Source organism: Artibeus jamaicensis, unplaced genomic scaffold (genome assembly GCF_021234435.1).
Source record: "Artibeus jamaicensis isolate MK-2021 breed Jamaican fruit bat unplaced genomic scaffold, CSHL_Jam_final contig_518, whole genome shotgun sequence".
NCBI classification, from domain to species: domain Eukaryota; kingdom Metazoa; phylum Chordata; class Mammalia; order Chiroptera; family Phyllostomidae; genus Artibeus; species Artibeus jamaicensis.
This window is the reverse complement of record NW_026521870.1, coordinates 3,082,360-3,109,497: the sequence shown is the minus strand read 5'-3', so window position 1 is coordinate 3,109,497 and position 27,138 is coordinate 3,082,360. Positions and strand designations below refer to the sequence as shown.

At 36.0% G+C, this 27,138-nt stretch overlaps 1 protein-coding gene across 3 annotated transcripts in view; it reads left to right on the top strand.

Annotated features, from left to right (window-relative positions):
- The window catches only part of MAGI2 (membrane associated guanylate kinase, WW and PDZ domain containing 2), a 1,409,833-nt gene that overhangs the window by 1,065,263 nt on the left and 317,432 nt on the right, over window positions 1-27,138 (top strand). For all 3 annotated transcript variants that reach the window (XM_053668925.1, XM_053668924.1, XM_053668923.1), the window contains exon 7: window positions 21,632-21,689. In XM_053668925.1, coding sequence (XP_053524900.1) covers window positions 21,632-21,689 — 58 coding nt within the window. The remainder of the gene's footprint in view (window positions 1-21,631; window positions 21,690-27,138) is intronic.

Genomic DNA, 27,138 nt, shown 5'->3' with positions numbered 1-27,138 from the left:
TATATCTCCAAGGCAAGGGAAACAAAGGTAAAATAAATAAACGGGACTACATCTACTTTAAGAGCTTCTGCACAGCTAAAGAAGACATCATCAAAATGAAAGGGGTACCAACTGTGTGGGAGAACATATTTGCCAATGAGAACATTGGACAAGGGTTTAATCTCCAAAATATATAAAGAACTTATACAACTCAACACCAGGAATACAAACAATTCAATTAAAATATAGGCAAAGGACCTGAATAGACAATTCTCCAAGGAAGATATACAGATGGCCCCTAGGCATATGAAAAAATATTCAACATCAATAGTCATCAGAGAGATGCAAATTAAAACCACAATATCACCTCACACCTGTCAAAATACCTATCATCAATAAATCAACAACAAACAAGTGTTGGCAAGGACATGGAGAAAATAGAACCCTAGTGCACTGTTGGTGGGAATGCAAGCTGGTGCAGCCACTCTGGAAAATAGTATGGAATTTCTTCAAAAAATTAAAAATGGAACTCCCTTTTGACACAACAATTTCACTTCTGGGAGTATATCCTGAGAATGCTGAAATAACAATTCAAAAGAATATGAGCACCCTTATATTAATTTCAGCATTATTTACAGTAACCAAGATTTGGAAACAGACCAAGTGCCCATCAGCAGATGAATGGATAAAAAAAAACTGTCGTCCATCTACACAATGGAATACTACACAGAAATAAAAAAAGAAATTCTAAGCTTTGGAGACAACATGGATGAAACTGGATATTATAATACTAAGTGAAATAAGCAAGTCAGTGAAAGGCAAATACCTTATGATATCACTTATAAGTAGAATCTGATGAATAAAATAAACTAACCAGCAAAATAGAACCAGAGGCATTGAAACATGAAACAGACTAATAGCTTTAAGAGGAGATGGTTGAAAGAAGGCAGAGGGATTAGCCAAAGAACATATAGGCATAACCTATGGACATGGACAATGAATAAGGATGGGCTGTGGGAGTGTGGGGTGGGTCAAGTGGAGGGGAGAAATGGGGGGAAATTGGGGCAATTGTAAAAAAGAATATTTGCAATGTTTTAAGCATTGGGTTACTCTTCACATACAGCAGGTGTTGTATTTTCTTCTCCAGACCTACTGTGGGCATTTGGGAATCCCACCTTTACTTCTTTTTTTTTTATGTTTGTGTGTTTCCTTCCATACGGTTCAGTCCAAATGTCTAAGTTCTTTAAATTATTGTATTATACCTTGCTACTCTATTTTATAATTTTATCCAAAAGGATTTTGTATTTTATTGGAAAAATATTTTATTTCCTTCTTCCTGATATCTAATCCTATCCTTCAGTCTGAGAACACTGCAGAGATGGGTCAAAGCTGAATAGGAAAATATTCATAAAAGGCAGGACCCAAAAAAACCCATAGAATTATCCTCTGGAGGGTGGGATGCTTGTAGAACAGGCTATCCCTGCTAGGTAAGTGTCTAAGAACCTACCCACTTCAATGTACCAGCTGGCGTTTTTGTGAGAGGCTACATGGACTTCAGTAAAATTTTTTAAAGGCTCTTTCAGTGGTCAAATAAAGGCTCTCGTTTGACCATTTCATGATGGGTGATTTATGAATGCACCTGCCCACACCATGCTGTTTGGCAATTTTTGACCCAGAACAGCATGAACTCCATGCCCCACCCTCTCTATTAACCCAATCTTGCCCTGAGTGACTTTTTTTGTTTGTTTCCCCGGATAAAGGAAGTCCTTTTTGTTTCCTTGGATAAAGGGAAACATCTTGCCAATGTGGAAGAGGTGAAACAAAACACAACAGAAGCACTAATAGGCATCAAAATCGACAAGTTCAAAAACTGTTTTGAGCAGTGGAGAAACATCTCAATACATGTACTGCATCAGGTAGAGAGAGAGTTCTTTGAAGGTGACTGAGGTTTAAACATGTGAGAATAAATACACAATTTTTTAATAAATAAATTTCAGGGGGTTTTAGCCCCCTCCCTAATATAAATCACAGTGGAAAAATCATTGTAAAAAAATATTCTGCCCTCTTTTGTGTTTGTGGGTTAGTAAACTTAGGATTTGAACTAAAATTGTACCATTTTCTTCTTTGAGCAAAATATACTTGAAGTGGATGCTCATATAAGGCAGATGTCAGTACCATATGTATTAATAGACACCTTGTTGCTTTTTTATACTGGCTGAGATTATGATGATGCAAGATTCATCATAACCTAACTGAAAGTTTATTTGTAACATTTATGCCATTCAGAGTCCTCATTCAGAGATACTTCTGCTCTCTCAACACCATTCTCTGTATTGTATTGCCAAATTGTGGGAGATTATTATTCCACTATCTCTATGAAGGGATCTAGCTAAAATAATCTCGACACAAAATTATTCTGGGAAAGAACGTTTGCACAATCCCCCACATATCTGGCTATATAAATGTGATTTAATGTCTGTATTTGGTCATTTCTGTCGTTAAAGTTTAATAGGCAGCAGTAGTATCTTAGATTAATACTAAATAGGGAATCAGAAACCTCATTGTCACAGTTATACTCTGAATAGTCAGTCACTCTTTTCCTTTCATGCTATGAGAAAAGCATATCTCAGCCTTCCTTTCAACTCTCATTACCTTTGACACTCTGCAATCTCTCTGGAATAGGTTCTGCAGAGAATTATATATCTTCTCTACCTAAAACAGAGCAATGTCAGTTTGGTCAGCTTGCCTATTCTGTTAATATTTAAAAACATTTCACAACACAGATGGAAATTATAGAAGCTATTCTTTCTCCTCTTCTCTCCCCAAATGATGTTGACAATTAGTATTTTATTCATTTTTATTTTTTGTGTGTCCTTTTATAAAATATATCTGAATTACTTCTTTGTTCTGACAGAAAACCACAGAGCTCTGTAGACCAGATAAAGTAGAGAATCTATGACAACCCACATCACCCCAATTTGACAAATGTCCAGCTTATCTACAAAGCATGCAAGTCTCTCAGGATCCACGTTTTTAGTAGCAAAAACAAAAATTGATGGTAGTGCTTAATGGCACGTAGAACTGTCACGATGCCTCTGCACCCAGTGCTGCGGGAGAGGCTGCAGACGGACGGCGCTATCACAGAGAGTTGGCTCATCTTTCCGCACACTTTCGTTCACAGCCTTAGGTCTGTGCTTGGTCTGATCCATTTCACTGGTCTAAGTGGCATTTTAATTAAACAATGCTCTGAGGCTGCATATTAATTAGAAAATAAAATGAGGGCATGTTCCTAAGTAGAATTCAGCTTGTCTCTTGTAACAAACAAAGATAAATTTTAAATTTCAGTTTTCCGAGTCCTTCCTGTATTGATGTTCAAAATTTAGTTGTCCCGAGATTTTAAACAGTACTGTTTTCTTGAATATATTCAATTAATTAAATTTTAAATGACTACTCCTCTAGAAAAATGACATCCATTGTGTGAATTCACTCCAAAATATGCCCAGTTGACAAATGTGTTGCTGACTTACTGCATTAGGATTATTTAAATCAATCACAATTAATTATACCCGTGAAAAGTAAAAGCCTACAATGCCGAGCTCTTCAAAAATTACCTGAGGGTTTAGGTAGAGTAGAATATATGTACATTTCTCCTTGCAGCATACATCATAAATTATAATGAGTTAAATTAGTGAAATTAGTTGTTTAAAGGTTGGCTCTGCCTGAAACCACCAGCTCCATAGAGGTTGAGACATGTCGCTGTGCCCTCACTGGCTCCCTCAAAGTAGATGAGCAATAAATATTTCTGGAATGAAGTAAAAGTCTCATAAAATATGCCACACTCTGAGACGAGCACTATGTAATGCCATCAGCGAAGGGCTGCAAATTTCACGTAGACTCATCTATCCAGATCTCATCAAGAGCACTTGGAATCACAAAACTACAGAATATCCTGTTAAAAGCCAATCACTTTGGGGACATAAAAAGAAAACAGCAATCACACACCACAAAAACTGTGGCAAAAGGTGGCCATTTTCCTCAGCTGTCTTTCTTAAACATTTAAAATCTTCATCGATAAGGCAAAGTCAAGAATTAAAGCAAAATGTTGATTTTTTTTCTTTCTCATAACTTATCCAGGTCTTCTTCTAGACTCCCTGGAAAAATGGTAGCTAAACAATTTTTAAAGGTTGTAGTTTTATCAATATCCATTTTGAGTCAATAATTAAAATACAGGTACAGTTTTAATTTGAAAGAACTATTTATAAGCTATTTAGTTGTCAGTACTTGAACCCATTTAACTTCCCCAGTTGGAGCTGTATAATCTACTTAGCAGCCAATAGAATAAACTGGCATCCTTGTAGGGGAAAACATAACAATTTAAGGAGGAAGAAGGCTTTCAGACTCCATCCTCATATTCTGGACCTGACCTTTTGCCCGAGCTTTCCCTTCTACAAGCCTTTAGGTGAAGATTTCATCTACTACTTTATCTCTCTCTAATCAAGACCTTGTATTCTAAAGCCAAAGTGCATTCCTGGCCCCCTGGGCAGCAAAACTCTGATAGATAGACCCTCCTTGAAGAAATACCTGTTTTCAGTTCCCAGGATTTTGTCAGGCCCTGCTGTACATTCTCTTGACCAGGACAAATGCCCAATGTCTACTAGTTCTGAGATTTTGTTATGATTACCTGGAATGGCAGATTTCCGGAACGAATGGAATTCTCCTTTGGGCGCCACCGTAACGCCCAAAGTTTCTTTTCACAGAATCCTCAGAAATGAACTCTATGGTTGCTGTCAGCGTAAGAACAAGTGTCAGTTGGAGAGGCTTTTACCAATCCTGTTTTCTCTGGAGACCTGGACCTTCCCTTCTAAACTGTTAAATTATAGTCTGGCCTTAAGTCTAAATTACTAAAATTAATGTTTGCCCCATCCCCTGACTATGAAAACTTTGTGTTTACGGGGGTCTTAAACTCCATGTACCTGCATGGTTTCCCGTGGCAGAAGGCATAATAACTGGTATAAAATAACCAGGATCCTGAATCCCAGTCAGGAAAGCATAACAAATTGTGCAGCATTATTCAGTTTTTACCTTTTTGTAACTTAATAATTTTTTTCAATCCTTTCACCTCCTAGGTGTTTGTACAGTGAAATCCTGGTCCCAGAATCTTTAGTCTCTCTAATGCTTGTTGTTGTTTTTTCTGAGTAGTTAGAATTTTGTATAGGCAAGCTCATTTGCTTTTGTTTGTACTCAATTTTAGAATTATTTCCCCATCTTTTTAAATTTAATTTTGGTTTTTTTTGAACAAAAGAATATTGACATAGTTTAAGAAAATATATTCTGAAAGAAGTCTCCTTCCCTTTCCTATCTCTTCCACTTGACTGTTCCGCACCTAACTCTTGTAGTTAAGCAATTCCTTTAATTTTTGGTCCTCCTTGTGTATCCTTTTAAAAAATAAGCATATGAGTGTTTTACTTTAACAGTACATCCCACAAGCCACTATGTACCTGATCACAGAGACTTTTTTCTTAAACGTCGCCGCTATTTAGTACTGTAACATGTCCATTTAACAAGTCGTCCCTGGTTCAATATTTAGGTTGCTTCCATGGTTTTCTGTTAAAATAATACTACAGTGAATGACCTCCTGCCCCAGCTTTTTTGTATTGTTGAAAATGAAACTTTATAGAAATTCCTAGAGGATAGATCATTGGATCAAAGGATGACGTATGTCTGGTTGTGTAACTGCCATATTCCCTCAGAGAACTGTATGATGTTACCCATCCAGCAGCCTTGTCTGAGGGGTCAGTTTCCCCACAGCCTTGTCAAGCTTTTGAACTTTCACCAATCTGATCGGTGAGGCAAGATATCTCATTGTCCTTTTAATTTGCATTTCTCCTGCGATAGAGGAAGTAAGGCGTTTTTTTCATGCTTAAATGACGTTTGTGTATTTTTTGTGAACTTTCTATTCCTTTCTCATTTTTTATCAAGGTTTTAGTCATTATTTTTGGTTTCTTCTTCACTTTTTAAGGTTTTTTTTTTTTTTAGGTAGGAGAGTAACCCTTTATTATTGATATGATACAAATATGTTCTCTTAGTTTGAACTCTACAAGGTGTTCAAACTACTATGGTGTTTTGAACTCTACAAGGATCCCTTTTTTGCTTTTATGTAGTCAAATATGTCAAGTGTGAGTCATGACACAAAAGCCTTTCTCATACCCAGTTTGTAAGGAAATTTATCATTAGGACTCATACTATTTCATTTGTTTCTTTTTCCATTTGAAGTATGGTAGATTGACTAAAAACCTGTCTATTTAACCTTTTTATCTCCACTGAGACCAATTTTCATAAATTATATTTTCTTGAGAAATTATGCATTTCATTTAGATTTTCAATTTTGCAAGTGTAGGTTTATACAAAGTGTTCTATTATTTTAATGATTTCCACCATTTTGTCATTTCTAACTTTGTTATATGTAACACCTTTTTTAACCTTAAATTAGTAGTTGCTGATTTTTACCAAGAAATAGCATTTCGATATATTATTATATTTCCACTTTCTAACACATGAATTCTTGCTTTTATCATTTGTATTTCTTGTGTATATGTGTCTCGAGGAATTCCTTTGCTCTTTCTTTTCCACCTTTTTGAAGTGGAAATTCACACTCATTGTTGCTGTTCATATATATATATGTATATATATATATATGCTATAAAATTTCTTCTGATCACTATTTTAATTGTGTCTTACAAATTTTGTTACTGAGTGTTTTTGTTCATTACTTTTAGAAATTCTGCAATTTCAGTTTATATTTCTTCTTTGACACAATAGTTGTTTAGAGTTTTTAATTTCTAGATTAAATTTCCTTTGATAATGACTTTGTTATTAATGTCTAGATTTTATTGCATTATGGACAGATATTATTGTTTGCATTATTTTTGCTTTGTGGAATTTATTGAGACTGTTTTATAATCCAATATATAAATAATTTTGGAGAATTTCCCAGGTACTTCAAAGAATATATATTCTTTATTACTGGAGTACAAAACTAGAAAAAGAGATAGAGATGGGAGGAAGAACCAAAGATTTGGCTCGTTATTTATGCTATATTTAGTTCTATATCCGTAAGTTTGGCAACTTGAACTATCTTAGACTGAGTACAGTCTTAAATATGTTGTTCCTGTATCTCTATTTCTCCTTGCGACTCCTGTATTTTCTGTTTTATAAAGGTTGTTTGTATTATTTCATATACAGATACTGATGTTATATTTTGTGACTTTTATTGATATAAAGTAGAATTTTTTGCCTGGTTAATGCTTTTGAACTGAATTCTGCAGTCTGATAGCAGGACTGTAATCTTTATTTTCTTCTTGTTTCTTTTATTTTCTACTTGTCAGATACAGCTTTGCTCAGCCCTTTATTTTTAGCCTTTCTGAATCACTTTGCTGAAACATGTCTCTTCTCTACAGCATGGAGTTAGATTTTTCTTCATGAGTTAATTAGAAAACGTTAAGTATTCATTTCTATGTTTTTTTAGCTCTGTTGTGTTATTGTATGTTACATTTATTAATTATATCATATTGTATTGACTGTTTCTTTCTCTAAGCAGTCTGTTTTTCTTGGGGCTATGTGTTCCTTTTGGGGATTTAGAACAGTTTGTATTTGTGTTCTAATGTTTGACTTTACACTGACACCTTTTATAAGGCCCTTCTTCAGGTGTTAGCTTTAAATGATATTCAGGGACACCCACTTATATATTACCTAAGCAGCAATTAATGAGATCATTGGTCATTTTCTTTTGTTTTTCTCCTCTCTTTTTTAAGTCCATTATTTCAATAGTGTTTAAACATATATTTTCATTATTACTCCAACCTTTGTTTCCACCTATGTTCTATACTGAGAGCTAAAATGAAATGTGTTGAATGGTACTCTTAGTTCTTTCCTTCACTCATCTCTTGAATAAGGTTGGTTTAATTATATGGGTACCTCAGGAAGTGTCTTTGGATACTGTATTCCCCACATTCTTGCATAATGTAAACTCTGGGGGTGTGTGAGTGTGTGTGCGTGTCTTGATACTTGAAAGACAGATTGGTTGGATATAAAATGCTTGGCTCACTTTTTCTTTGAGATTCTTTAAAAGGCTGCTTCACTGCTATCTAGTTGTGCATGTTGTTCCTGAGATGTGAAATTGTTGCCAGAGGAAATAAGGTCTTCTAAGTGTCACTGGAAAGGAATTTTGGGGACATGTGCAAAGAAGGATTCGAACTGTAGTAGCAAGATTTATTAAGCAAAATCAAAGGAAGAGTAGAAGAGGCCAGATCACAGCAAAGGGAACAAGCCAAAGCTGGGCTGCCTAGACTCAGGAAAGGAAGTTAGAGTGACAAAAAGTCCTTAAAGCCCACTGCTCCTGTGATTGCAAGTCTTGTGGGCACCCTTAGAGTTTAGGAGGAAAGAAAGAAAAAGTACCGCTTGACAGAAAGAAGCAGGAGCAGGCCACAGATGGCTTCGAAAAGTCTGCGGCACTCCACGAGGCTCTTCCCTGGTGGGGCCAGCGGAGGAAGCAGGCTGATGTTGTCTGTCTGCCTCCAGGTACACCACGCCCAATGACTCATCCCGGACCAGGTGGTTCATCTCCCTCTTTTCGGGAAAGAGGTTCAACCTCTGGGCCCCACTAATTCCAGAAAATGAGGACCCAGAGAAGCAGTGCCATCACCGCCAGCCAGGTGTCTCCAATTGTCCAGCTCAGTCTCTGCTCCTAGTTGGCAATAAAATTCTTAGCTGTGTGACCTTGGGCAAATTACTTAACTTCTCTGTGCCTCATTTCCCCATATGTATGTCCACAGCCAAGGCTAAATGGCACTGGGCCACACAGATCTCCCTGCCTGTCCCCACCACCCCCAGATGGGCCTTTGTTAAGCTTTAATATTTTCTTGGGTTTAGGAAGAGACAGGCTTTCTTTCAAACTACCTAATTTCTTTCCTGGCTTTTCCCAGGGCTGTGCTATTGCCTCTCCCTATCCAAATCCTTTCCTTGATTTTCTGGGGTTTTCTTTCTGTATCCCAGGAGTGTCAAATTCATTTCCACCACGGGCCACATCAGCCTTGCAGTTGCCTTCAAAGGGCCGAAAGTAATTTTAGGACTGTATAAATGTAACTACCTAACTAGGGGCAAGGAGCTCAGCGCTGCGGACAGGTGGAAACAAAGTACCAGCCAGATAAAACAAAGTAGAGGGCCAGATTCCGCCCATGGGCCTTGTATTTGCCACCTGTGCCTTATACTATTCAGTCATTTTACCTTATTTTCTGAGGGTAGTCTCTTCCCTTTTTATGGTCGCCATTTGGCTCCTACAGCACCTCTCTTAGTTCTACTTCCTCATTGGGCTTCTACTGCACTTGCGCTTTGTAAAAGGACTCTCTCCCAGCCCTTTTTTCCTCCCCACCATTGGTTGGGTGGACTCCTCCTCTGGGTGAGGGATGGTAAAGCTGCCTCTTCCTACTCAAATAGGACGGTTTTGTTTTCTCCCTTTGTTTGCCCCTTTTATTAATTACTAACTAACTGCCTGCGATAACAAATCAAATTGAGGGGTATTTTTTTCCATTATAAGGGACCTATTTTTTAGCCAGTTTTTTTTCCTATCTTTTAAGCCTGTATCTTGGACTTGACTGTTCCAAGATAATGTTCTCAATAATTAATTGGAAAGCCCTTTCGGTATATAGATGTAGTTACTTTATTTCTGGAAAAAGGTTTTTGGATTATTGTTTTAAATGTTAGTTCTATTATTTTCTTCTTCAGGTATTCCAATTATACATATACTGGATTATCCTTGCCTATCTTCTATTTTGATGGCTTTTTAACAATTCTTTTCACATTTCATTTTGTTCTTTTGGCTATTGCCATCTCTTTCCTAAATGGTCCTTATTTTATTTCCAATTTAATCTATCATCTCTTGAGTACCTTATAATTTAGTTTTAATTTCAAAATTCTTTTTTTTTCATTAACTCTCCTTAGTTTTTTTTTCTGTTCTTTGTCTATTTCTGCTCAGAGCTTTTAAATTTCTGATATAAAATTTTGTTTCCTGTTCATAAGTACTTGTTTCAAAATATCTTGAAAATTCATTATAATTTTCTCAATTTTGTTTTTTTGTGTGTGTGTTTATTGTGAGAGGATGACCAATTTCATTAGTTATATTGATTCTTATTCCTGATTTCTTATAGTAACATTGTATGAATACTGTCTGCTGTTTTCTATTAATTTTGAAAAATATATTCCCTAGACCATCAATAATAGTTTCATATAGGCAAAAATGAAGGATTTTGGTGGATTAATACATTCTTAGTTGATGAGCACCCTCTTCTGTTTCTTTTGTGAATTACTGATTCTTTAATGGATGACATCTTTTTTCACAGAGAGAGTAGTTGGTATGTCTTATGATCTTAAGATTCTCTTTTGTTTCTGCAGACGCTGAATTTCTTCCTCATGCTTTTTTCTGGTCGTGAGCAGATTGCCAAGGGCCATTATTTCCATTAACGTCATCTCCTTCTCGTTATGAAGCAGTGCTTTCCTAAGGCTCCACCTCTCATCCTGCTCAGTTCCCCAGCAGTTGTGTTCTGATAAACCAGGTCTCAGCATTTTCTCCCACTTAGGATGGGAATTTGTCTTTCTGAGGATGATTTTGTCTGTTTTTCCTTCCCCAGGCTTTTGTGCCTCTCCTCCCTTTTCTGAATACTCACCACCATTTCTGAGCCAGAATAAGAGTTGACCCTGAGTTGACCCTGCTAGATTCGGGCATTTATGTCTCCGTTTATGTACAACTTTTTAACTTCATAGTATTTTCTTTCTCCTAATTATGTTGTAGCATGGGTTATCAGTGGTTTTTATGGTTTTTCAGGATAAGTAAAGAGGTTAAAAGTTTAAAATATTGAGGCGCAATATGTTTCAATACATTATTTTAAGTTTTAACATTGATAATAAATAGATGAGTGGATGGATTAACATAAACTCATAAAAATTAAGAGAAACTAGAGATGTACATTTTGAAGTCCAAAGCATGTAGTTTCTTCCTAAATGTTTGTTTATATCCAAGGCTCTAGGAAGTTTTTAATAACCTACTACATTCATCACTTTTTGACCTTTTAATGCAGCTTAAAAACATAAACCAAATACAACTCTCTAAGTCTTTACCTGAAAACATCCTCTTTTGTGCCATGCCTTCCTACTACTACTCCTTTCTTTTATCACCACTATAGAACATGCCTACTGCTTTTAGACAGAGGGGAAGGGAGGAAGAGAGGGACAGAAACATCTATCAATTGCCTCTTTTACAAGCCTGACTAGGGACTGAACCTGCAACCTATGCATATGCCCTGACCAGGAATCAAACCTGCAACCTTTCGGTTTATGGGACATGCTCCAACCAGCTGAGCTGCCCCAGCCACTTCTTTTCACCATCTCAAACAGATTACTCTGTCATGCCTAAGTTAGCATTGCAACAGCTCACATCTATATTTGGCAGCTCTTTTTTACCAGGTAGGAAGGGGCCCCTGAATGCCCAAAACATTACTGAGTACACATTTGTTTGTGTGCCAATATCTGCCAAGATAATCTTATACATTTTTCTACTCAACTTCAGTAAGATACATTAAGGAATACATTTATTTAGAATTTTTATGCACTTATAATTTTTGAAAAGAATTTATTCTTTTTTTAAAATATATTTTATTGATTATGCTATTACAGTTGTCCCAGTTTTTCCCCCTTTGCCCACCTCTGCCCAGGACTCTCCTTCTCTCCAGCAATCCTCTCCTTCAGTTCATGTCCATGGGTTGCGCATATAAGTTCTTTGCCTTCTTCATTTCCTATGCTATTCCTGACATCCCCCTGTTTACATTGTACCTACCTATTATGCTTCTTAGTCCCTGTACCTCTTCTCCGATTCTCCCCTTCCCCTTCCTAGCTGATAACCCTCAAAATGATCTCCAGATCTATGGTTCTGTTCCTATTCTGGTTGTTTGCTTAGTTTTTTTGTTTATTTGTTTACTTGTTTGTTTGTTTTTAGATTCACTTGTTGATAGTTGTGAATTTGTTGCTGTTTTAATGTTCATAGTTTTGATCTTTTTTTTAAATAAGTCCTTTTAACATTTCATGTGATAATGGCTTGGTAATGATGAACTCCTTTAGCTTGACTTAGTCTGGGAAGCACCTTCCATTCTAAATGATAGCTTTGCTGAATAGAGTAATCTAAGTTGTAGGTCCTTGCATTTCATTACTTCTTGCCAGTCCCTTCTAGCCTGCAAAGTTACTTTTGAGACATCCACTGATAGGCTTGTGGGAACTTTTTTGTAGGTGGTTTTATGCTTTTCTCTTGCTGCTTTTAAGATTCTCTCTGTACCTTTAAAGTTTGGCATTTTCATGATGATATGACTTGATATGGTCCTCTTCGGGTCCAACTTACTTGGAGCTCTCTGTGCTTCCTGGACTTATATGTCTATTTCCTTCACTAAATTTAAGGAAGTATTTTTTCATTTTTTTAAAATAAGTTTTCAATATCTTTCTCTTCCTCTTCTCCTTATGGCACCCCTATGATTTGGATTTTGGCACATTTAAAGTTGTCCCAGAGGTTCCTAAGCCAATCCTCATTTTTTTAGTTGTTTTTTCTTCCTGCTCTTATGATTGAATGCTTTTTCCTTCCTTGTGTTCCAAATCATTGATTTGATTCTCACCTCCATCCTCTCCACTGTTGGCTCCCTGTAGATTTTTCTTTATTTCACTTAGTGTAAACTTCATTTCTTCCCTTATGTTTTTGCCATACTTCATGAGTTTTTTGAACATCCTGATTTCCAGTGTTTTGAACTCTGTATCTGATAGGTTGGTTATCTCTGTTTTGTTTAGTTCTTTTTAAGGGGAGGTTCTGTTCTGTTGCATTTGGGCCATATTTCTTTGTCTCTTCAATTCAGCAGCCTCCCTGTGGGTTTTTTCCTATGTATTAGAGCAGCTTTGACTCCCTATCTTATAAAAGGCACATGTAAATTGTGTGGGGCAGAGTTGTAAGTAATCATCGGGGCAGGGCAACCTTTGTGGCTCTCTGTATGCAGGGAGGGCTCAGAGAGGGGACAATGTCACTGCCTGACTTCTGGGGTTTGCCCAGCACTTGCCCCATTTCCAGTCAGTTCACCCACTTCCCTTATGTGACTGGCGCCCATCTAGCTGTTACCCTGCTGGTGAACCACAGTGTGGGTGGGTTTGCATATGTTCTAAGTCCATGTGGTCCCTTTAAACAGACTTTCCTGAAAAATCTAGCAGTTTCTTCTGGTCCAACCCCCACTGGTTTTTACAGCCAGAAATTATGGGAATCTATCTTCCTGGTACGAGAACGCTGGGCTGTGCCTAGGCTGGGATCACTTGCTCCCAAGGTATCCCTCACAGTTTTTATCCACTACACCTGAGTGTGTGAATGTCCATTCTGCTGCCGCCACCACTGCTGCCAACACCTCCACGCACCACACTGTGGCACCACACCTGTCTTCGTGACCCCACTCTTCTTACCTGTCTGGATGAATGTGGCTTCTTTAAATCCTTAGCTGTGGGACGAAAAGCTCGATTTTCTGACAGTTCGGGTTGTTTTTTGTTCTGAGATACAGTTGTAATGTGGTTGCACAAGGAGGTGAAGCGTGTCTGCCTGTACTGCTATCTTGACCGGAAGTCTGCAATTGCATTTTTTAATCAAGAAGAAGTCCATGAAGTCATGGTCAATCATTCAAAAATGCACTATAATGCTGTGGTGATGAAACGCTCAGGCTGAATCCACATAATAACATGAATTCAATGTCAGCACTGTAAAATACAGCTCAGCTAGTTCTTTCCCCTGTCAAAATAGTAAAGCTCCTATCTGCCCATGAATGAAGACCTCAGAGCCTGTATTTCCATGAAATCAAATGGGTGTGTGCTCTCCCATGTAGGCCCTTTTTGAAGATGATAGACCGTAATTAAACATTTTCTATTTCAGCTTCAGGTTGAATGCTTTGTTTTGTTTGATTGTTTATTTTCCTACTGAATGGAATAATATTCTCTGGTAAAGAGGAGCAAATTTGAGTCTCGATACACAGAGAAAGGTCTGGAAGGATACACTCTCAACTTTCTGTACAGAAAAGACTGTGATTAGCTCATCAATATTGCATGGATTTTGTTAAAAACAAGAATGTATCCAGAATTTATTTTTATAATTACATCTGCATTTTGAATAAAGAAAAAGAGGGACAAAGATATAATAAAGTTTATCAATAAGAAAAATGTGATTTCTTATACTTTTTACTCTTTCACAGTATCCTTTTCTGCCTTCTTTTTTTTTTTCATTCTACAACTGTGTTTCTTGTAAAAACTCACACTCCTTAGGACTACTTGGGAATAAAAGTTATGTAACATTTCCAGAAAATTTTAGTTCTATTTTTTGATTTGTATAATATATTTAGTGAAAATCTAATAAAGATTGAAGGAAAATATTTTAAATGAGTATTAGCTAGACCATATTGTATACTATACAGTATATTGTTCAACCTAAGGAAACACTGTATGTTTCTTATGTTCTTTTGTAATATCACTACCTCTAATAAAAAAGAGCCTTATTTAAAAATTAAAACTAATCCAAATAAAATAATACAAAGTTCAAGGAAATGGTCTCCCCTTCTGGTCCCTTTTCCTCTCCAATATCTTACTACTTTGTATGCTTCCTAAATTAGGCTGCTTTCCTGGCCTTAAAGAGAATTGTAAGCTGCCCGCCAGGATGGGCTTGCACACAACGTTTTATGAATTGACATAATTCATTCCATAGCCTGTACAAGACACTGCCCCCTGGAAAAGGAACTAACCCTCACACCAGATTTGGAACTCATTATTATTTTACAGATTTTATTTATTTCTAAAGAGAGGGAAAGGGAGGGAGAAAGACAGGGATATAAACGTTGATGTGCAAAAAAACCATCAATCAGTTGCCTCTCACATGCCCCTAATTGGGGACCTCGCCCACAAACCAGGCAAATGCCCTGACCGGTAATCAAACCAGCAACCTTTTGGTTCATAGGATGACACCCATCACCCTGAGCTACATCAGTCAGGGTGGAACTCATATTATTCAATCTGTATTTTCTACGATTCAGGATGCAGCAACTCTTAAACATGAATGTGGTTTTCTAGCAGAAAGATAGACAACAGCAAAAAAAAGGTAAAATAAAATGAAAAGTCACTTTCTTGGAAAAATCTATAGGATAAATGAACATAATATAAAAGAATATAAATGCAAAAATTCTGCATTCTCATTTTCTTTAAAAATTTAACACTATCCAAATGAATCAATGTTTTATGTTTCTGATTGAATATTAATAAAATGTGAGTAGAAGTCATCTAATTAATAGTGAGAGTTGGTAAAATAGCTTTTTCAGCGTTTTTTTAAATTATTTTAGGTTCCAAGAAAATTGCAAAAATACTGCAAAGTATTTTTATATACCTTTAGCCTAGCTTCCCCTAATGTTAACATTTTTTATAAATACAATTATTTAAACCAGGAAATTAACATTCTTATAGAGTCTATATGAATAGTCTATATTATAGATTATTAACTGATAGACGAATCTTATTTGAATTTTGCCAGTGGTATCACTAATGTCCTTTTCTGACCCAGTACCTAATCGGTGCAGTTAGTCTTCCTGTCTGTGTACTCTCCTCCACGTTGTGATATACCTCGGTCTTTCTATTTTATGACCTTGACCCTATTGAGGAATCCTGACCAGTTGCATTATAGACCATCACAGGTGTGGCCCTATATTTATCAAGGGCCTAACCCCCACTTATACAGAGTTGTTCCATGGGTGTGTTTTTAACCTGAGGGCAGCCATCACATTGATCTGCCAGGTCAACCACTTGGATCTATTTTGAAGAAATTGAACTGGATTGATGAATTCTTGGGAGGATTTGGGATACAGAATTGGGAAACTGAGAGATCAAAGCAATAATAGCAGTGCTTGAGATAAAAAGTAACAGTGAGTCAAGTTTGGGCAAACCCTTGCAGGACATACACAAGATGAGTAGCAGAAGCAGCCAGTCACTTAAAGAGAAAGAACCACAGACACAGAGATAAAGGAGGTAGTTTAAAAGACAAAAAGTAAGACAGACAGAAGGAGTCCTTCTGAGATTTCCTGGGTAAGTGTATCCTAGATTCCTTACAGCTTTCCTGTGCTCGGGTCCCATTTCCATAAGACACACCGTCCTTGTACTCCATAGACTTCCCAGTCACAGCCCGAAAACTGTTATTTATGAGTTACCATGAAGGAGTCTCTATTTCCTATGATGACAGTGGACCTAACAAACAAACGAATAAAATGTGGAAATAAAAAGTAAATACAAAATATAGCATAGTAGCTGTGGCAGAATCCAGGCAGTATAGGATGCCTACTTAATCTTTTGATTCTTTTGCAGTTTTACAAAGTTTATATGACTGATACAAATTAATCTGGACATTTACACAGATTTCTGCAGAAGGGATCACTGCAGGAATACCTAGTCATTGAATATGCTCCATGGTTCCATGGCCTGGGGGGGGGAAATCTCAATTAAAAACAGTTCTTAGCCCTGGCTGGTGTGGCTCAGTGGATTGAGTGCCGGCTTGTGAACCTAACCAGTTCGATTCCCAGTTGGGACGTGTGCCTCAGTCCCCAGTTGGGGGTGTGCGGGAGGCAACCAAACGATGTCTCTCTTGCACATTGGTGTTTCTCTCCCTTTCCTTCTCCCTCAGTTCTCCTATCTCTAAAAAATAAATAAAATCTTTTAAAAAAGCATTTCATAATGCAGCATTAACCTTGCCAATCTCGTGTTTATTTTTCCCTTTGCAAAATATATGTTATTCTTTCATTGGTGTGACCTTAACCATCTGTAAATTTGTCCTGTATTGTTAAATAAAATGTTCTAAGTAACCCAAGACCCAAAAGCTCCAAGTTACATGCTTGCCTGATTAAACAAATAGTATAACACTGGAAATTATTTTTTTCATTTGTTAACTTTATTTTTAAAAGAAGTAATTGGTTTTTAAAAATCAATTCAAGGCCACATAGTTCACTTTTCACAGTGAAAGATGATTCTTAATTTTTCATCATGTAAATGCACCTGTAATCTTAAATCTTAAAGGTGTACATATAAATTTATAACCTTAAAGAGTTTGTTTTTGACCTGTCTTTTTATGAGTGAAGAAAAAGTTATGTTTTTATATTATCATTCTAGCCTAGACCTTTCTTTGTTCAAGAAGAATGTCATCGAGGGGAATACCCATACTCCTCATACATACACATGCATGTGCACATGCAGAAAAACACACATGTGTATATACACATGGGAATATACATACATATAAATGCACAGGCATGTGTAATGAATACACACACACCTTTTAAAATATTGGCTATAGATTTTTACATTCATTCTGCCACACTTACAAATAAATATATGTATGTGTTACTGGTCTCTTGTAACATTCATCTATCCATCCCTTATAAATATTTAAAATGAAATAGATGGCAGCTCTTCATAACAAAAAGTTAGAGCTATAGTGTATTATTTTGTCTCAAGGTGTAGGTTAAGGACCACTAATAGTTTATTTTAAAGTTCAAGTGCTTATAACATATAATTTTCAGCACAAATTATTGGTTTATTTTGGAAATGTGAAGTAAGCAGGCAAACGAACACAATATATTAATGTTATATGAAAAAAAGATTTCCCCTAAATTCTGATGAACACTTCATGATGACAAGAAGAAAGGATTATAAATAAGTGTTTGCTGGACCTTTGGTGCTGTAAATCTGCAAAGAAGAATCAATAAAATGTGTACTTATGGGGTGCATTGTTTAGAATTAATAATTTACTCCAAAAAAAACAAAGATAAGGAATATGTGAAGGAATAGTTTATATTATAAAAGGTAATTTTAAAAATTGGACCATGAAATGCTTCCATATAACAGTGCCATTAAGAAGTAAAACTAGTATCCATAAAATTAACAATATTAAGCTCATATTCCATATGTTATTGAATATGATTATTTTGAGTGGTGTTCCTGAAATTATAATAAATATATTTAAATATGAATCGATATGTTCAGTCATATTAATAATACATACCCATAGTATTGGTTGCTGTGCTCTGTATATTCTTTTACTTTAGTAAAAGGCGCTCCCCTGCTTGTAAAAGGCACATTAGATATTTGTCCTGTGGAGTCTTCAGTTTAATAGCCACATTCTCCAGTAGTTTGAAGGATTTGGTGTAAACCATGTGTATAGTTACTATACTTTATCTTAAGTGTTATTTATACTGTGTTAAATAGTGCCTAACTCGATATCTAAATTGATTAAGATTGCCGGAACCAGAGTTCGAGGATTTTGAATGCTGAGTTTAATTGTTAGGGTAAAGTGAATTAGTACATGGAAATTCATCAGTGTCTGGACCATAGTAAATACCCAGTAAAAGTGTGCTCTCGTTATCATTTTGAAAGAAAAAAATTTAAGGTACTTGACAATTTGGTGTTATAATTTTATTAAGATAGAACAACTCAAAGGATGAGTAAGCAAAGTCATAGCCTAGGCCTTATATTAAAAAGAAAAAAAAGAAACACTAGAAAATTTCCTTCAGGATTTAAGCTAAGCTCTAAAGATAGAATCCGTAAAGAGAAACAATGATAAACTTACCAAATAAAATTTACAATTTCTATGTGTTACAAAAATGTTCAACAAAATTATAATCTAAACAAACTCTTAATGTATATGCAACATATGTGATAAAGAATTAATATCCTTAATTAGTAATAATCGCATGAATTAATAAAAATGCACAAAAGAAAACATAATTGTCCAAGGATGGACAAATGAAAATGTTCAAACTAGAAATCCAAGAAAAGTAATTTAAAACACCTATGAGCTGCCATTTTAAAATCAATTTGATTGGTTTTCAAATAATTATACATAATACTTCATCTGCATATCCAAAATTCAAAAGCTCTACAAACAGCCTTTTGTAACTCATTTGCCAGCAAAATGTAACTGACCTGGACACGCTGGCAGCAAATTTGTGCTAACTGACATGAAGTAGTTCTTATTTGTGTCTCTCAGTATGAATCACATAACTTTGGCTGCATAAATACTCATGTGTTTGATTATAAAGTACTTTCCTTTTTTTTTTGTTTGTGTTTGTTCCTCCTTTTTCTTTTTCTGTTTTTGCCTTTGGTTTTGTGGTTTTTTTCTCCTGAAGGTTATCTATTGGGCAAAGGTGGAGTAAAAGGGGAAGATTGCCCTCTTGGGGTGGCGGCCAAAATACCCCACAGATCCCTCTAAGAGGAAGAGATCCGTCTTCGTAAATTTATCCAGAGCGGTATAAAGGAAAGAATAAACAAATGGGATCTTATCAAAATAAATAAGCTTCTGCATGGCTAAAGAAAACAGTATTAAATTAAAAAGACAACCAACTGTATGGGAAAACATATTTGCCAATGATACCTCAGACAAAGGTTTAATCTCTAAAATATACAAAGAACTTACACGACTCCACTCTAGGAAGACATCGAACCCAATTAAAAAATGGGAAAAGGACTTGAACAGACACTTCTCTAAAGAGGACATACAGAACATCCAGAGACACATGAAGAGATGCTCAATATCGTTAGCTATCAGAGAGATGCAAATTAAAACCACAATGAGATACCACTTTACACCAGTCAGGATGGCTATAATAGACAAAGCAACAAACAACAAATGTTGGAGAGGGTGTGGGGAAAAGGGGACCTTAGTTCACTGTTGGTGGGATTGTAGACTGGTACAACCATTATGGAAAACAGTATGGAATTTTCTCAGAAAAATAAAAATTGACCTGCCTTTTGACCCAGCAATTCCACTGCTAGGATTATACCCCAAGAATCCTAAAACATCAATTTCAGGCCTCCACCCGTGTTAACTTTCTTAGATTGGAAAAATGCTGAACTCCCAAACCTGTCTATCTCTAAAAGTTCTGGATAGGGAATTGTGGACCTGTGTTCAACTTGATGGTCCAGAGGAACAAAGTCACTCCATAAGCTTATGAACCGGTTCTCTTCTGTGAATGTGCAGGCACTAATCTGGCTATATATCAAAAGCCATAAAAGGGTGCATGAACTTCAATCCAAAATCCCACTTGTAGAAATTTGTTTGTTATTACTACATTACTAGGAATGTGATGAAAGTTTAGGTTTAGTAAATCCAACACAGATGATACACAGTAAGTAAAAACTGGAAAGCCCCAATGGTTAATAATAGAAGACTGCTGGGACTGCAAAGGCCCCGGCCATCACCACAGACTACTACTGTGCCCCTTTAGGTGATATTGCTCAGTAACACTGAGTTGAAAAATGCCTTTGATATTTTGTTAAGTAGAAGTAGGCTATAACAATAATATGCACCAGAAGCTCTAATTTCTTAAAAATAGTATTTGTTTATACAGATGTATATATATGTAAGTGTATATACTATATTTTGCCATGTATAATGCTCACTTTTTGCCCAAAATTTTGAGGGAAAAATAAGAATGCATCTTATACATGGGTATAATAATGGGCATGTGTAATGCACACAAAACCTGGGTGTGCATTATGCCCAGCAAAATATGGCGTACATATACACACACACACATATAGAAAGAATATTCACTAAAATATTAACAGTGGTTACCTCTGAATGGAGGAATTGCAAATGATTCTAATTTTTTATAACTGTACTTTGTCTAAGTAAACATGTATTACTACTATAATAATAAAACTTTTAAATTTTATGTAAATATATTATTTAAAGTATGCCAATATTTACTTAGATTTAAGATTCTATATATGTAAAATTAATATCCATCAAGAAAAATATAATGTTCTTTATATTTAGGAATTAGTCATTGTAAAGGCAGTGTGTCATGAAGCAAAGCCTGGTTTTCGAACAGCCTATTTTTGCATACAGCAGTATTTATAGCATTGTTGACATTTTAAATGTGTGTTTATTAAAATTACCCATAGAGAATTGAAAATATGAACCATATTGTCAAGGAAAATGCATTCAGAATTTTAGACTTTATAAAAAATATGCCCGAAAGAATATTGGCAGTATTCGAAACTGACCCATGTGGAGAGAACAGCAAGCTAACCATCTTGAATAGTGGAATAGCAGTTGGGAATTTATAATGTCCATTGTTACATACTCCAGAAAAAATTGCTATCCTAGGAAATATATTTTGAAAATATGATCTTTATCCTGAAACAATCTCTTTAACTGTACAAATAAATAAGAAAGCGGTACGTACTTTCAGGAAAGCAGTTTGCCTTCAGTATTGGCCTGAGTGGCGATAACGGGATGACGTGCTGTCCCGCTGTTTGGCATGGGATAAACAGCGAGGTCCAGCACGTATCTGCCCAGAAGAGAGCTCTGTGTTTTAACTGCCAATTTCAAGTTGGTGCTTCTGATAGTTCCTACAATATGTGTTTGACACTTGGTGCTGACACTGAATGCTTTTATTCCACTCTGGTAGACTATTTCTGTGATCCACAAACAAATTATATTACTTTTCTTTAGAAATTGTGATATCTGTTACTTACGTACTGAAAGAAATAACTTTTTATTTTTCAGAGCTTCCATATGGCTGGGAAAAAATCGACGATCCCATATATGGCACTTATTATGTTGAGTAAGTCTCTTAAGTGTGATATTAACTTCTCATTAATGTTGTGAAATTGTGTTAGTATTTCATTCACTGAGCATGTGTGGCTAACCCTCTCTTTATTTCCCTTTCATCTTACTTGGAAGTACCCATGAAGACTAGCAACACTAGCTAGCTGTCTCTTGCATCTTCCAACTTGCTAATTTGTCATTCCTTTTCTTTGACTCAAAATTCTAAAACACCATTTGGAAAAGTGTGTTTCACATTGTCCTCTAAATGAGTGATAATTAAAGATATTAAAGTAAATGTACTTCATTTTCCCATCAAAATTTTGGGAGCTGACTCAGGGGTGTAAAAAGACATGTTCTAATAAACCAAATTTCAAAGTCAATTAAATGAAGCAGACATACTTTCCAGTCGAATGATGAAATAAATTTTAGACATATTTTCACTTTTCAGATCCCATTTCAAATCAATAGTATTCTCCCTGTAGGTTGGATTTCTATTTTATTGGAGGTTGCATTGCCTTAATGTATTGTAGCATAATATGTTACCTCCTCTATGGACCCCTTTATTCCAAATAAAGCCCCTATTAAGGATTAAATTATATATGTTTCTTAGGCAAATTAAGTAATATTTATAATTTTTTCAAAGTTAAATATGTGACTTATTTTTCCAGAATCCCCTTTTTTCATGGAAAATGTTTCCATTATCTATTGTGTAATGTTATTTATGTTGTTTGGTGAATAACAAAGCCTACATTTTCCTTATGGAAAGTGTTAATATATTTCCCAAGAAGTGCAGAGATTGAAAAACAAAAGACATTCATATTATTTATCAAGATCAGACTCTGTTTTCTCCATATTCTGTTTTACAGTAATAATCCAGATGGTCAAGGGTTACAAGATTGATGGATTTGTTGATAATTGTTTTTGTAACCATATTCAAACAGTTCCTGGGCTTTTACTAGGTGTCAAGCCCTTCCCTGTGCTGGGGAGGTACAGATGAGTAAGACCCCTGTGCCCCCTGCCCTTGAGCATCTTCCTCATCACTACTTGTCTTGAATACTTTGACCCACCATTTTTATTTGGAAAAGCCTCAGTTTTGGTACCATAGTCAGCCATTTCAAGGCAGAGTGAATTTACCTCATTTGTCACATGCAATCTTCTAACATAGTATCTAATGTTCTAATGTCATGTGGATGCTCAATAAATGCAAAAAGTAAGATAAATACATGAAGGTATCTGTAATTGCAAAAACGAAGGGGAGTCACTTCTAGAGAATTATAGGGCCCCCAAGATCCACTACATTGCTAACCAATTAAAAAATACAAATATTTTAATAGTAATGTACCTACAGTTCTTAGATAAAATTAGCAGCATTGAATGTTTCGAATAAATCCTACCTTATCTTAATTCACTGAATCAGACTGTATTGTGCCAAAACTTTTTACATCTAAAATCCAAGGCAGTTGCATATAATGAAAGAAAACTGAGATTTCTGCCATGCCAGATCTCATCTTTGATACACTTCCTTGCTGAATTCATAGAGTAAGAATATTTTCCTTGGTTCAGATATTGGAAAATTCCATAAAAAGCCAGATAAATATTTGGGATGGGGCAAAGGACGTATGGCTTCTGTCACAATTACTCAATTCAGCCATTGTAGCTTGAAAGCAACCATAAGTGTCACTGAAATGAATGGGCACAGCTATGCTTCAATAAAAATTTATTTGCAAAAACAGCCAGCTGGCTGAATTTGACCTGCAGAGCATGGTTTACTGACCCCTCCCTTTTTCTACTTCAGATTGTTCTTCCATATCCTCAACTCATTTTGAGCTGACATCCAATGTGGGAAACAGTACTTAACTCAAACCTTTCTTCTCTGCTCTAATTATCTATCATAGAAGTGAGACAGCCACATGCCAGAAAGCAATGCTTCCTACTTTCTTGATCATTGAGGTGTGTGTTCTTCAAGATATGGTGCTGGTTTGTAGTTAATTATTGAACTGGTTATTGACTATAAGAAAATTGCCCTCGTTATAGTTATACTAGGATGGCTATCCTTTTGTTTATTTTTGTTTATTTTTCTCTTGACATTTCTCCACTTCATTTTTGATATATTACCATCATAATCAGAAAGTTACTTATAAATTAATTAGTCATGCCCTATATTAAATAAGATTGACATATAATAATTTTATTTTTTAAATTTTTAAAGATTTTATTTTTTTTTACTTTTAGACAGAGGGAAGGCAAGAAAAAACAGAGGGAGAGAAACATCAATGTGTGGTTGCCTCTTGCATTTCCCCAGCTAGGGACCTGGCCTGCAACCCAGGCATGTGCTATGACTGGGAATTGAACCAACAACCCTTTGGTTTGCAGGCCAGTGCTCAGTCCACTGAGCCACACCATCCAGAGCAACATTTAGTAATTTTAGGTTCTAAGTAGTAGTTAAGCTCACGATACAGATAAGTCAAATAGTTTAATGTTCTTAAAGTTGCTTCCAATTGTATTATTTGTTATGTTTTTTTCCAATTACACAATACCATAAGGTACACCAATCGCAGGGTCTGTGTTATCAGGCCAAGCAGATAACTGAGATAGATTATTCTAATTTAAAGGTAATTTTAAGTAGAATTGCATTCTACTATTTCTTAGAGACATCTTTTGGAAAAAATCATTAGCATAATTAAAATATCTCAATTTATTTTACATAATATAACATTACTTGAAATGAGGGGTGTTTTCTATCACAAAAAAGGCAACTTATTCATTTGAATTTGAATATGCTTGTTTACACGGTTCATTTTAATTGTTCAAAAATGTGAATCTCATCTCCATGACACTATTATTTTCAAAGGTATATATTGATCCTGAATAATACCTTTGTTTGTGAAACCTATATGAATAGATATGTGAACATTGTATTTATTTATCTTTCAGTCCATAGAGTATTTCTGTTGGAAAAAAATTCACCTAACTTCTTTATAGTTAATTTATACAGAAAATAAAATAGTAACTGTCTAGTTGAAGTTGCTATTTCAGTTTTTCGGTAGATATCATAAATACAAAATATAATATGCCAAATTTAAGACAATGTATAATTGGAGTGATAACATTAAGGTCAATATCTTAAAGAATCATTCATTTTAATTTGCAATCTTAATATTTAGTTAATGTAATAAAGCAAGGTGGTCTTTATGATAACTCTGTAATCAAGAAAATGTTGATTCACTAATTCTATTGATGATGATGGGCAGTGGGTTTTCCTTAGAGTTATCATTTGTGATCCTTACTTATATATCCATTTACGCAATTGGGCACACAACATATGAAAAACATTTCACCTCCCCGCCCAGTGACAGAAAAGCCTGTACAAGGACATTAGAAGTTCAGCTTAGCAGTCAGTCAGTCACTTCCAATAAACCAACAACAGGGAGCGGAAGCTGCAGAGTGGGCTCTTTGTCATCTGCAGGGCATGTCAGATTGGGACCAGCCTGTGCCCCTAGCGCAGCTCTGCAAACACTCATTTTCCTGTCAGCCCCAGACGAGCAGATAGGAATTCCAGCGATCAAAAGCAGGGAAGTGTTTATACAACTTGAAACTGAAAAACCTAGATTGAATAGCTTTTGACTGCTATTACTGACTTTGCCTTTTAAAGTTACAGGTTTGAAATACTGAAAATTCAGAAAAATTATCGTCATCATCATGTCATCAGAATAGCTAACATTTACTGAATAACTAGTATGTGCCGTGAACTGGACTAGTGTTCAACTGTCTTGACCACATTTGTAACCTTTACTATGGTGGTAAAGAGGTAAATGGTCCTAAGTTTATATTGAAAACACAGGCTGAAGATGTTAAAGAACTTACCCAAGTATCACACAGTATAGATAGGAATGCTCATAATTTGCACCTAGGCAGTCTGACTGTACAGCCCAGATTCCACACTCTGCCCAGAATGCTTCCCATAAATTTAGTGTTCATAATCCATAATGGTCCAAACAAGCCTGAGACTCATGACCGGAGAAGAACAGGGGATGACTAGAGAAAGTCTCCTCTCTGGCTCTCTCCTCTGTATGGTGTCCCAACACATGTCTGACACTGGGCAGTTGGTGCTGCACGCCACCTGTGAGACTGGCTTCTGAAACAAGTATTCTGAGGCCCCGGGTCCACTGCCCACTACATCAGAGGGCTCTGGATGGCAGGGCTGCTGGGAGCAAGAAGTGCAAGATTTGAAGGAGGAGGAGTCTGTACCATGTGGACCTTAACATAGGAAAGTCAACACTAGTTTGGCTCAGAAGAGGCAGCCATCAAGCTCTGAAAGCTGGAGAACAATGGGCCCTACTCATCTATTTCATTTACATCTTCCGTTATTTCATTTACAGACAGAGCAGACGGACCAAGTTTCCATTCCGTGTAGCAGCAGAGAGAAGTTAGCCCAATTTTTCCTGACAGACACCAATTCCCTGATAATACAGAACTTAGCAATGTCTTAAAATGTCCTCAGTTGCTAACTAGAAATGTAACTGTCACTGCTTCTAAAGAAACTGGAAATTTTTTAATGAAAAAAGTGCAAAATGTAGAATGGAACAGCTGTGACTCTTGTACAAATGTGGGGGGTTTTTTTTCCTCCTCTTTTGTGAAATTGTGTCTGCTGGCTTCAATGGCAGCTACACAATTTGCTTAACTAGCTAGTCCAGAAGATACAATTTCCTGGAGCAGCTTTCATGCAAAGCTGCCTCCTCTGGCACAGACAGCAGAGCAAACCGTGTAACTACAGTTAAAATGATGGTGGAGATTGGCAGATGTGATTTTCGTGTAAAAGTTTTATAGGGCTGTCGTGTGATGTCACACATCTGCTACTATAAATCATTATTTGTATGCAATTTCAGAACGAGTGAAAAACACTGCAAAATATCTTCAATGTGATATTAAATGTAAAAGGAAAACCACATTCATTTCATGGTTAACAGTGAATATCCATCATGATGCGGCAAGTTAAAAAGTGGTTAGCTCAATATCATAGCTTAAGGATGTTTCTCTTTGTCATGCCTTTGAGAGATTTTCTAAATTTCCCAAGAAAAAACTCCTAATTGTATAATTTTTTAAGATTTTACTTATTTATCTTTCAGAGGGGAAGGGAAGGAGGAGAGGGAGAGAAATATCAATGTATGGGTTGCCTCTCGTGTGTCCCTCTCTAGGAACTGACCTGCAACCCAGGCATGTGCCCTGACTGGGAATCAAACCTCAATCTTTTGGTTCACAGGCCCACGCTCAATCCACTGAGCTATGCCAGCCAGGGCTCAAATTTTATCATTTTTAAGTAAGCATAACTGTAAGTATCTCTAACAGAAAAAAACAGTAAGGCATAGCCTTGTAAAAATCTTGCTCTTTCTTAGAGAATTTTTTTCCTATAATGAAAGTTAATTTTTTTAATTTTCAGTTTTTCTTCAATCTTTAAAAATTCACCA